This window comes from Podarcis muralis, chromosome 2 (genome assembly GCF_964188315.1).
Source record: "Podarcis muralis chromosome 2, rPodMur119.hap1.1, whole genome shotgun sequence".
In the NCBI taxonomy this organism is placed as follows: domain Eukaryota; kingdom Metazoa; phylum Chordata; class Lepidosauria; order Squamata; family Lacertidae; genus Podarcis; species Podarcis muralis.
This window is the reverse complement of record NC_135656.1, coordinates 13,640,630-13,653,370: the sequence shown is the minus strand read 5'-3', so window position 1 is coordinate 13,653,370 and position 12,741 is coordinate 13,640,630. Positions and strand designations below refer to the sequence as shown.

Below are 12,741 nucleotides of genomic sequence, written 5' to 3'. Positions count from 1 at the left end.
CTGAAAATTGAATTCCCCTGTCTTAAGCCTTGAGACTAAACTAATAACCTGTGATTCTCGTGGCCTTTGGAAAACCCTAGCGCTCCTTGGAAGCTTCCGAAAAGTTCAAGAACAGAAGAAGTGCTGCCTATAATACCATTCGCCCATTACTGATCTCCCTGTGTGATCCACAACCATAGAGAAGTGGGGGGTCAGGGGTAGCTGGGTGTGTTTTTGAGGATCACATGGTTTACCTGAGGCAACTGGAGAAACATCAGGTCTGGCCAAGGTTCCGAGTAAACTGAATGAACCTCCTAGAACATGCCCCGGAATTATGTATAATGTGCAAGGGGTTTCTTAGAGGACAGATCAATGAGGAAAGCATTCTCTAAAGATGGAAAGTTGGAAAACCACTGAGCAAGTCTCTTCCCATTCCATTGTCTTTTCCTCGAAGTTGGAAGCAAAATGCCATGCATTCGTTGCATTTATTTTTCACCTTTTACACATACACACATACACACTTTAAAGTGAGTTACAACCCCAGTTAATATCTGCAGAAGTGCTCAAAATAAGCTGGCAGCTTCTGAGTCAAGACTGCTATTGTAGTTTGGCCCATGGCCAGAGGTTAGATCAGCAATGCAATTTAGGATTCCTCACCTTCAGGCTTGTAGGTAACACTCTTGTTTCCCCTGATATTTCTCTTACCTTGACTTGTTTTTCTTCAATTGCTTCTAGGTGGGTGAACTCCTTGCAGCCAGCCCGAGTGACTCGGTGGGGCGGTATGATTTCTACACCAGACGCCGTACTTCAGGCTGTCATCAAGCGCTCATTGGTGGAGAGCGGCTGCCCCACATCCATCATCAACGAGCTGATTGAAAACGCCCACGAACGGAACTGGCCCCAGGGCCTGGCCACACTAGAAACCCGCCAGATGAACCGGCGCTATTATGAAAACTATGTGGCCAAACGCATTCCGGGCAAGCAGGCTGTGGTGGTGATGGCCTGTGAGAATCAGCACATGGGTGAGGAGATGGTGCTAGAGCCAGGCCTGGTTATGATATTTGCACACGGAGTGGAGGAAATCTAAAGACTTAGCAGAGATGATGAACGAATGTGCTTGAGAGAGAAATATACCGTGTCCAAGCTGACTGATCTTGCCCTGCTGTGCCGTGTCAGGGCATTATTTCTCTCTGTTGATTAACACACCACTTCCTAATTATACTGGGCAGGTGCCCAGCAACTTATGCAAGATGCCGTGCTGCATTTCCCCCACCCCACCCCCTTGTGATAATCCCACTCCGGTTTGATGTTGGCGCAGGTTTCCAAATGTCTTCATAAAAGCACAAGAAACTCCTCTGTGCTCCGGTAAGTGGGCTTCTGCCGTAAACGTCTTTAGAGAAGACTACAATCTCCTGACATGAGTGCATTGGCCCAGATGACTTGGTTTCTCTTCAAGCATCTCTGTGCAGGCAGGGCACACGCTTTCCCCATCTTGGCCCCATAGCATCTGACTTTCACACAGTACCTTTAAGTCACAACTTTGCAGCCTTTTTTGGGGTGGGATGGGGTGGATGGACAAGGATGGGGTACATGAGAAGGCAGATGCCAAACTGGGAGTAATGCCAAATAAAATATACATACCAGTAGTGATGTTTTTGGCATACAAAGTGTTATGGAGCCAAAAACCCGACAGGACAATTTCTGCAACTTCCTTGAGATGCGTGGCCTTACGTTGCACAGAAGACAACCCTTCCTTTTCAGATAGGGCCTGGTTTTCAACAGAATTAGCATTTTTAGCAATGTGCTGTTGCTGCTGCTGCTGCTGGTGCAGAATTAAATGCACATCTCCTCGCAGAACCCAGATGTCATCTTCCTCCTCGTACTCTCAAAGTGCCGCTGGTGAGGTCAGGTTCTGTGCTGACTTCAGTCCTTTCTCATAGGATGCAAGCCTTCAAGCAGATGCTCTGCTCAGTTTGAACAGAACCAGACTCCTCTGAATTGTGTGTGTGCCATTTAAGGTTGTCTCAACTTTGTGACCTTGCAAAGAAAATGGGAAAAAAATGAAATTAACCTGGATGAAACTGTCTTGTCATTGTACGTTGGCTGTTTTGATAAATCTGTGTTTTGTTTTGTTTTTGACATCTCGATGATTGTGTCCAGTATTTTTTTTGTACTACTTTTGCCTTTATATGTTTCCCTTATTTTATTTTTTAAATACAGTGGTCAGGAATGTCTTCAGGTCCAAGTTTAGTTTACCTGTTAAATTTAATTTATTTGCAACCGTTTTTTACAGCCGCTTTCTTTTTGTGTGTGTTGCTTTGAATATTTCTTCCTTGCTTTTAAGCATTTGTGCTGGAGTTGGTGGGACAAGGAATAAAAGCATCAATAAAAGAGCAGTTGGACCTTGCTCTGTATCTAAACACTGACAGTACCATTCCTTCTGAACAGCTTTCACTTTGTTAAGACTCCCTGAATATCCTCATCTGAGCAGAAACTTTGAACCAAGGTTTAATTCCCTTTCTTGTGCTATTGCTGCCTGAAATGGTTGCTGTTAATATTTCACATAAGGGATTTGCAACAGTAGATGACCATAGCTGCCGCCTTCAGCATAGAGTTTGGACCACTTTGCAAGCAGTTACCATCTGCAAATGTTTGGAACAGAAAGAACTCCTGGATACTATCAACAGGAATGATGGCTGCTTGAGGAATGTTTCCTCTCCTGCCGCACTGTAAATGGATGCAATGGAATATATCATCTAAGAAGTGTTTGCCCAGTCCTGTATTATAGTAAGTGGCCTGGTTCTTCATGGTGATCCTATGGTGGAGAATCAGCGTATATTGGGAATGTGGTTTTCACAGCAATTGATAGCCTACAACCATTGCTCTTTTTGTGGAAAGTGGGGTGGGGTGGGAGAAAGGATAGAAGAGTATAGGAAGACACGATTCTTAAACCCCTTCAAAAATAATCTCCATCCCTCTTGTGGAACTTCAATCATTCCTATGAATAAAGTGCATGAATAATGCAGCTTAGCTTTTGTTTATGATCTTGAATATTTACCAAGCAGATGCTGTTTCCAGTTTCATTCTGTGGGAAATGCTTGTGCTTTGGAGATACTTAAGTCTGCAGCAATCATTCTGTTCGTGGCCTTTGCTTTTTCACAGACCTGTTCATTAGTTGCTCTCCAGCTCTGCTGTGTCCTCGGTTTTCCTCCTCCTTCCAGTTTTTCTCCTTTGTTGGCACACTGCTTATGCTCTGCTCCCAAGTAGAACTTTGCTTCAGAAACCGAGCCTGTTACCATTTCCTATGGTGTTTCAGCTTTTACAACTGTTAACTGTATGAGCTGCTACTTAAAAGTAACTTTACAGTTCATTTCTTCGTACTTCAATTTTGTAAGAGATGATTTAAAAACACCTGGAATGTGCTTCAAAAGTCAGATCAGTTTTAGGGATGGAATGGGTTGTGCTCGTATACATGTCAGTGATAAATGACATGTTTAGAAAGGGGAATATGCTGGTTGGAAGTAATTTCTAACTCTGTCCCTATTGCTCAGGAATTGAAAAAGCTGCTAAATCCAACCTAATAACTGTATCTTGAGCGAAACTGACTTCACTGTTTTCTCCTAACACATCTTGTTTACCTCCCCTCGATGTCCTGCTGTCACTCTTGTGCTCTGAAACGTACCATAGAGTTTGTTATGTCTCCTGGCAGTACGCAAGTTGCTGATCGCATTTTGTGTTTTGCTGTTCAATTGTGTTGACTGCACTAATAAATTGCCTTTTTCCTGACTCCTTTACAAGCTTCCTTCCGACTCAGGTGTGTTGCACCCTGCATGAAAACTTTGCAAAGCTGCTTGGTTCCTTTTTTGCATTAACCTCTCGGAAAGCTGCTTGGTTCCTTAGTAACGTACTCAGGTACGACATGGGCGTAGAAAAATGCATGACTGCTGCCATGTCACAGCCAGCCAGCTCTTGTTTATCACCACTTCCTTCCGTCACCCACAAGGCACTGTAAGGGATGCAGAGCTATTCTAAATGGGGGTGAGAGGTGGGCAGGCCGGGAGGTACCCCTTTATCACGGCAAATCCAGTTTTAACCCATGCATACTATTTTGTATGCACGGGACACAGGTGGCGCTGGGACACAGGTGGCGCTGTGGGTTAAACCACAGAGCCTAGGACTTGCCGATCAGAAGGTTGGCGGTTCGAATCCCCGCAACGGGGTGAGCTCCCATTGCTCAGTCCCTGCTCCCGCCAACCTAGCAGTTCGAAAGCACACCAAAGTGCAAGTAGATAAATAGGTATAGCTCCGGCGGGAACGTAAACGGCGTTTCCGTGTGCTGTTCTGGTTCGCCAGAAGTGGCTTTGTCATGCTGGCCACATGACCCGGAAGCTGTACGCCGGCTCCCTCAGCCAATAAAGCGAGATGAGCGCCGCAACCCCAGAGTCAGCCGTGATGGTCTTAGTGGTCAGGGGCCCCTTTACCTTAGCATAAACTGACAGCTTGTAGCATAAGCTGACAACTTGGTTTGTGGGGAGAAATGTTACTTGGATTTTAATCGACAATCAACCCCAGGTAATTGCTGTTAAAAGCAAGGAAACCCTTATTTAAAGCAAAGGAACCTATGAAGCTGCCTTAAACTGAGGTTATTTTACCCAGTGTAGTCACCACTGACTGAAAGCATCTCTCCAGGATTGTAGAGTTGGAAGGGATCCCAAGGGTCATCTAGTCCAACCCCCTGCAATGCAGGATATCAGTAGTGTTTGCCAACCGTACCTGGAGATGCTGGAGAACCTGGGTCCTTTTGCACGAACCTTGTCCGGCCATTGAGCCACAGCCCAGAGGAATTATATGGGGAGAGAGCAAAAATAGCTAGTATAGATTTACTCTGTAAGCTAAGCAATTGTAAGAAGAAAAGTCGGGCAAGAAGCAGTGTTCACCCCGATGTTGACAAGACGACAGCTTCCATTTTGAACCCTGTGGAAGCAGAAGGAGGGGGTTGCTGGGAAAGTTGGATCCCCCAAATCGGGTATAAGGGGTTGGGAAGGATTTTTAACCCTTGCCGAGTTTTGACCATTGGGTTATATCGTGTTCACACAGGTGTGCCTGCAAACTCTGGGAAGAAGTGGACAAATGATCTTGTTTTGATATGAGCAGCTATGGGGTTTGTAGCAGGTGCTTGGAATGTGTTAGGTAGGTAGATGGAGAATGGTGAAACTAAGCCATCTGCCGAGGCTTAAAAAACTGGGAGGCCCTGGAAGAGACTTTCTTCCCCAGTAGGTTTGCCAGAACTGACCTCTACGGAAAGGGAACAACAGCTCCTGCCAAACTCAAGCCAACTTCTTCAACACAGTTTTAGTTATTAGCTGCCATGCCTGTTGACATGTTGCCCGGTTTGCGTTACTTTAGCACGTTAATGCCAAATGGATTCTACCTAAACAAAACCATTGCTTTCTGCTATAAGGGTTTGATCTGTTTTTCTGCCACAGCTGCCTTTGGGTTCTGTCAATTAAACTGCTGACAAACACTAGCTGCGGTCAAGGTTAAAAAGAAGAAAGTGTCAGTGGGTACATTGATCATTTGAAACAATGTGTGTGAAACAGGTTTTCTCTCTTCCCTTATGTATATATATTTCCCTTTATATCTGGTACAGCCTGAATGTGTTTTCTGCCATTTCAATGGAAAAGGTAATTGTCAGGGCCGCCTCAGGTCCCAGCTCACAAGAGACCAACGCCAAGTCCACTTTATATACAAAGATCTTTATTGCAGTACATTGTATGCTCCACAGCCGAGGCGCGCAGCCCCACGTCTGTTACGCTTAGACCGCTGAAGTCCCCTCTGAATCAGTCCCGCCTCTACACCAGTTTAAGAGGCTTGTGCTGCTCCACCTCTTCCTTTCCTTCCTTTTCCGCAGGGTCTTCCTGCCCCCTGGGGTTTCGCCCCTCCTGGATTCCCCTGACGCTGAATCCCCAGACGACTCTTCCCCCCTCCTGCGTGCTTTGGGACCTGGCTCCTCCCCCGGGCTCTCTGTATTTCCGCGCACCTCCACATTTGAACTTGGCGCGCGTTCGCTACCTCTGACCTTCCTTTTGACAGTTACACTACTCCCTGTACTACTCTCCGCCCCTTCCGGGAGGACGTCTTGCCCCGATCTCCTTTCCCTCTCTGTTTCCTGCTCTGCTTCTCCTGTCACACTGGAAACTCCACCCCCTTCACTCCGTTCCGGCGGAGAAGCCGGCCCCGATTCCCAACTCCCACTCGGGGTTCCCCTGCTGCTCCCCTGCTCCTGACGTGTCCCCCCTGTGACTCCCCTTGGCCTGACCACGGGCGCCCCCTTTTGGGAATCCTCCGATTCACTTGAAAGACTCATGGAATCCCTCAAGTCATTGTCATCCTCTTCCTCGTCGTCCTGGGATTCTTCCCCCTCGCTCTCAGTCTCCTCCCTCATCTGTGCCTCTCTCCCTGAACCCCTGACAGTAATTTTCATTCTTTCTCTGCTTAGAAACTGGGTCTGTCTCTCCCTGGATGTGTGAAATAATAGTGGGTTAAGATGAATACATTCTTAGAAGATCCTTGCTGTAGCTCCTAACAGCTCTACTTTCCCATCTCTTAGCAAATGGATACCTTATCATGATTTCTCAAATTGAGGCCATATGCAGCCACCTGGGAGCTTAGTACAGGCATAAAAGCATGGAGACAGAATTGAGGACAGAGTAGAAAATAAGGCAGAGGTGAGGCCACAGGACCAATGGATGTAGCCACCCGGTGCCTTTTAGTTTCTCACGAGGAAGCTGGTGTGGAACTTGAGGCTTCTGAACGATGTCTTGGCAGTTCTGCCTTTTAACTTCATGCTTTTGGGTTTTCAGATGATCAGGAATTGGTATGTCGACTCCAGAAGTACGTACAGATGATACCTCTCTTCTTTTGCATCTAGTACCTTCCAGGTGACAGCATGGGAATGGGGGAAGCCCCCCCCCCCCAATAAAAAGGTCCTGCCTTATGACTCCTACAAATATTCAGTTGAAAGCTACAAGCTGCTGTGCCTGAGTTTAGTGTTGCGATCAAGCACTGCAGAGAGACTGTGCCTGTTGCCTTCCTACAACTGCCATCACCCTGACCATTGGCCACGTGGGCTGGGTGGGGTTGGGAACACAGCAACATCTGCGCTGTTAGGTGCTCCCAACTATTTAAAGGGCACCCCTATAAATAAATAAATCGGTTTTTTCCCTCTTGGCCAACACATGAGAAGTGTCGTAGCAACAAGGCTGGAGATGCAGCTGTGTTTGGATTCTCTGATGCTGCTCTCAGTGACGTGGAGTTCACGAAACATTGCCTGGACCACCCAGTCCTCTCCTTGAGCCCTGCCTGATCATTGGAAGCAGCTATCCCAGAACTGGGGAAAAATCAAGTATTTCAATTGGGGGGGGGGGCTGATTGGAGAACACTTGTGATGTATCATGCAACTTAACACATCAGATTAGGCCTAATTCACAGTCTTTCAACCCTCCAGTAAGCATAGCATGAGGAAGGTTCATTGGTGCAATGTACGCTTTTGAAGACAAAAAAAAAAAAAAAAAAAAAAAGCTTTAATAATCAGCGTTTGTGCAATGCTTTCTAAAAGGTTCCAAAATGTTTCAGGTGCGCCCTTGATAGTACCTGAGATTCACTCTTAACTCTTGTTGGCTATGAGTAAATCTTTAGTAGCATATCCATCCTTCTGAAAATGGCTCTACAGTGGTACCTCGGGTTCCATACGCTTCAGGTTACAGACTCTGCTAACCCAGAAATAATACCTCGGGTTAAGAACTTTGCTTCAGGATGAGAACAGAAATCGGCAGCAGCGGAAGGCCCCATTAGTTAAAGTGGTACCTCAGGTTAAGAATAGTTTCAGGTTAAGAACGGACCTCCGGAATGAATTAAGTACTTAACCCGAGGTACCACTGTACTTGTTTGTATATTCTTCATCATAAAAAACTTACATGAATAGGAAGGACTCATGAGGCCAGGGATGTGACAACTTCAGTTGTTATGTACTGCTGCCCTCTACTGGGAATACTGTTAAGTACACCTCAATTTTTATTTAAAACATTTCAAAGGCGCTTGTTGATAAAAAGTCCCAAGGAGCAACTAACAAAATACCATATTTTTCAGTGATCAAATCTAAAGAGTGGATTACACCATAGCCTGAACCATTAGAAAGCATGAGAATCCTCCACAGGGGTGTAAGCAATAAGACATTATACATTAAACAACAACAACCAGAAAATTACACATAAAAATTCTTTTCCTTTCCGTGGAAATAACACACTGTCAAACATATTCCAACATTCCTACATAAATAACACGTAATACACGACAAACTAATTAGACATCAGTTGCATATCTTGAGGCAATTGTGATCTTCTTGTCAATCCTGGAGCACAGTCTTGAGGTTCAAAAGTGACAAAAATGCCCTTACAATTCAACTCCTCCCCCCTTCGTTAGCCCCACTCCATCTCAGTCATTATCCTTTGAAAGGAAAGAGTTGTGGCCAGGCTCCTGTGTCTTTGTTGTTGTTGCTGCTGCTGCTGCAGGTAATAAATAGTCTCGTAGTCAGGAGGAGTTGGGCTTAGGGTTCCCCATCATTGCGTCTGCAACAACATCTATAGAAGTGTTATGCTGTAGGGGGCAGGGCCTTTTAGGGACTTAAAAGACAGAATTAGAAAAGAAGGAAGGGGTAAAAAGCCCCTCCCTAAAAAATCTCCTGGAGTTATCTTGGTTAGCTGCAAATAATAAAATTGTAGCCTGTTAAGCATGCTATTCATTTTAACATTATTATCACATTTCCACATACCGTATTTTTCACCCTATAGGACGCACCTTTTCCCCCTCCAAAAATGAAGGGGAAATGTGTGTGCGTCCTATGGGGCGAATGCAGGCTTTCGCTGAAGCCTGGAGAGCGAGAGGCGTCGGTGCGCACCGACCACTCTCACTCTCCAGGCTTCAGGAGAGCAGCAGCGCCAGCCCCACAAGGTCGGGGGGCAGCGGGGAGGCGGAACGCCGCCATCCCGCTGTCCCCGGACCTGGTCTGCAGGCGGGCGGCGGGGAGGAGAGCGCTTCTCCCCGCTGCCGGCCCCACAAGCGCCTGGGGGGGAAATAATTTTTTTTCTCTTTATTTCCCCCCCAAAAACCTTGGTGCGTCCTATGGGCCGGTGCATCCTATGGGGCGAAAAATACTGTAATTATTGTAATTATCTTCTAATTTTGTTTGATTTCCTTCAGTTAGTTACTCCACATGTACAGGAAGACCAGGGTTATAATATAAACAACAAAAATAAAGAAATTAGATTTCCAGTTAAAAATTACATTTTCAGATGAAAACGGACTTGACACAAAGACATCATATTTTGAAAAGAATTATTATTAAAGAATACAAAAATATTATCAAAGCCACACATATTCCCAAAATGAACGGAACTTGATCTATGAGGAACCAAACATAAATAAATGTTTAAAAACACAGTCTTTAAGTAACCTGAAGCTTCTCTGTTTTGGCATTCTAACAATAAACATCCTAAATGAAAATCAAAGAATGTTTCTTGATGTAATAGCAAAATATGGAAAAACGAATTCATACCAAGAAAAAAATGAAGGACAATTCAAAGTTGTGGTGCAGGTACCTTGAACTAGGCACAATAACAAAATTAATAAGAAGTAAAGTAAAAAAGGTAAACAAATACCACTCCCCAAACAATGTTGGTTGTGCCGCGATCCATTTCATAAACAACATGGAAAAACTGATTAGTAAATGAAAACAGAATATTTATAACTTAGGATAAGTGTAAAAAAACACACAAAAAACCCACCTGTGAAAAGCACTTGGTATGTTAGAAAAGAACTTGGCAATGAGCAAAGGATACATAAAGCTGATCTCCCTCAATGGTTTCGAATTGTACACAATCCCTGCAGTCCACTCTCTCCAAACCTCCTTTCTCCCCCCTTTTCTCTTTTTGTTTTTAAGCTGACATAGCCTCTGTGCATGTGCAGAGTTCACGTTTCTGCAGACATTTTATACCATTGAAAGTGTTGCATATTTTGGCTAAGTTACCATTAGTGAAAGGAAGGGTAAGGAGTAGATTTGAAAAATAAGGTTAGATTCAAAACACAAAGAGAAACTCAGCAATTCAAGTTCTCACCAACGCCACTACACCCCTAATCCGCTGCCTTTCATCCTGGGAACTCTGTCTTCCAATCTCCCCGCCTTCCCCTTCCAAGCTATCCTCCCCTACTCCCAGCCAGCTTTGCCCTCGCTGGTGTGCTTCTGCCTGAAGTTCCCACCTACGGCATTTCCCCATGTCTCCCTTAGCCTCTCCACTCTGTCATCCTGCCAGTCTGGCTCCACAATATCATCCAGACACTTCCCCCTCAGTCTTTGATCCTCATGGTCTTGGAAATCCTCCTTCGTCATCCTGACATTCCAGCCTCGTGCTCTCCATAGCTGCCTCTGCTCATCTTGTGTAACCCTCCCCTTTTGTGACATGTTAGTGATGTAGCAAGGATGTATTGATGATGCTGTGCAAACTATATTCTGACATATGGTGGGAAAGTTTTCAAAGTCAATGTGGCCCCATGCTCTGGGTTCACTGGCTGCTGTTGAACCTGTTGAACAATAAAGGCTCTGAGGCTACTGACTGCTGTTTTGCTCCAAATTGCTTGCTTGCTGGAATTTCCTTCTTTTACTGACCACATGGACCTGCGGGGGGACCTGTACCCCGACAAGCTGGGCTGTTGAGTAGTCTCCCAACCCGGAATTTTCCTTACCAGTGTGGAACCTCTAATGCAGCTATCGCCCCACCCCCCAAATATTGTTCCTTTTAGACTGTCCCTGTGGCTGGCTTTTTGGTTTTTTAAGAAAAGCACATTTTACATCAAATGTAAGCTGCAGATTAAGCTGGAGGAAGGGAGGGGTCACTCTCTCCCCCCTAAACCTCTCCTGTCCACCACCACCCTTTTCTGGGCACAATTATTTTAGACAGCCCACCCCTGTTTCCTTCCTATGCAGAGTTAAGGTCCAATACGCTGTTATGACTGTTATTATTGTGAGCTTTGCAATGGTCATGGGGGATAATTTGCAGGAAATGTGTGGCATACTGTGTTTCTTTTTTTAAAAAGATGTTTGCAAAAGGTATGTATAGAAAATCAATCAATCAATTACTAATAGGTCCTCAAAACACCTGGGCAGGTACTTCTGCTAGAAACTATTCCCCCTCCCTGCCCGTCCCACTTCTAATGCAAACCCCCTTCCTCAGTCAAGATGGGATTTCTGCTAAAAGAGAGTTGGACAACTTGGGGGTTTCAGCAGGAAATTCAAGGCAGCCCCCTGCCTGAATGAGACTGGATTCCCCTGCTAAAACAAAAAAGGGGGACTGTTTAGGAGATAGAGCCAGACAAACCCGCTTCTGAATCAGGAAGGGGTTTGCTTGGAATCCCGCCCAACTGAGCAGAATTTAAGCCCCGCTCATCGGCTGACGTTGAAAACCAGATATCGCCTGGCCCTGGGCAGGATGGTACACCGAGCCTCCTCACATCTGTTCAAAGGAGGCTGCAAAGCGGGGGTCATGTTTGTATCATTTCACGGTCTTCTTTATTTCTATGCTATTTTAGATGTGGCTTCATAGCCGAGTGGGGGGTTTGAGTCCCGGTGCCTCCCAGGTCCTAGTTTGGCAGTCTAACCACTAGGCCGCACTGCCTCTCCACCTTCCTGCTTGAAGCAGCCCTTAATTGGGGACCTATATTCCTGCTTAAACCAGCTTTCTTTTTAGGACTGTGAACTTTGCTTTGCAACACTGGTAGCTGCACTGTACATTTAAGGCGCCCCCACCAAGAATCTGGGAACTGTAGTTTGTTAAAGGTGCTGGGAACCGCAGCTTTCTCAGGGTTCTGGAAACCATATTGAGCTCTTTGGAATTTTCAGAGATTGGGGGGGGGGCTGTTAACAGATGCTGCGGAAATGAATTCTTCTTGTGGTTTTCCGTGTACGAGATCCATCCCAGTATATAAGCACTACGGTTTGGGAGGAGGCCAGTTGTTTGGAAAGCACAAGGACAACAGAAAAAGACACCCAGTCTTTTGTGGACTGTGGCAGATGAGGACAGAGGGAGACTGCGATTTGGGGAGAATGTATATTATTCTAAGGAAAGCTTAATTCCAAAGGAACAGAAAAGATGTTTGACTTTCTAGGAAATGGCACTGCTGTTCAGATCGCAAGTTACCCAACCTCACAATTACTTAGGGTCATGCAAACAGACCGATAGCCCATTCTAGTCCAATGCACTGATGTCCCCAAAAACCGGACGGATGATTCAAGGAAGCTTCCAGGCAGGGCATGAAGGCACTTAGCTCTTCCCCCCTCCCAGAACTGATATTCCAGGACAAACCTTTTTTATATCAGAACTCTAATGCGCTATTAGAATTAAAAGAGGGGAAAACCCAGCTGGATGGGCGGGGTCTAACTAAATTATTATTACGGTGTTTTTCACTCTATAGGGCTCACCTGACCATAGGGCGCACCTAGTTTTCAAAGGGGGAAATCAAGGGAAAAAATATGACACCCCCCCCCCCATCTCTGGGAGTAGCCAAGTTACAGGGAAGCAGGCAGAGGCCTTCTCAGTGGTGGCGCCTTCTTCATGGTGATCCACTACTGCTTTAAGGGAGGTCTTGGAATAAGTAGATTTGTTGCTGATCCAAAACACCCACCCACCCCACTCACACATGAAAACAAAGACC

At 45.6% G+C, this 12,741-nt stretch overlaps 1 protein-coding gene and 1 long non-coding RNA gene across 7 annotated transcripts in view; one reads left to right on the top strand and one right to left on the bottom strand.

Moving 5' to 3' along the window:
• The window catches only part of RNF41 (ring finger protein 41), a 40,813-nt gene extending 37,048 nt beyond the window's left edge, over positions 1-3,765 (top strand). For all 6 annotated transcript variants that reach the window (XM_028709915.2, XM_028709925.2, XM_077923896.1 and 3 more), the window contains one exon: positions 715-3,765. In XM_028709915.2, coding sequence (XP_028565748.1) covers positions 715-1,066 — 352 coding nt within the window. In that variant the 3' untranslated portion in view covers positions 1,067-3,765. The remainder of the gene's footprint in view (positions 1-714) is intronic.
• A 4,477-nt stretch (positions 3,766-8,242) lies between these two features.
• LOC144326879 (uncharacterized) lies at positions 8,243-10,745 on the bottom strand. The gene is made up of 2 exons (XR_013391761.1): positions 9,822-10,745; positions 8,243-8,738 (listed from the first exon to the last, which is right to left on the bottom strand). It is a non-coding gene; the product is annotated as an uncharacterized LOC144326879 (long non-coding RNA).
• Between the last annotated feature and the right edge of the window lie 1,996 nt (positions 10,746-12,741).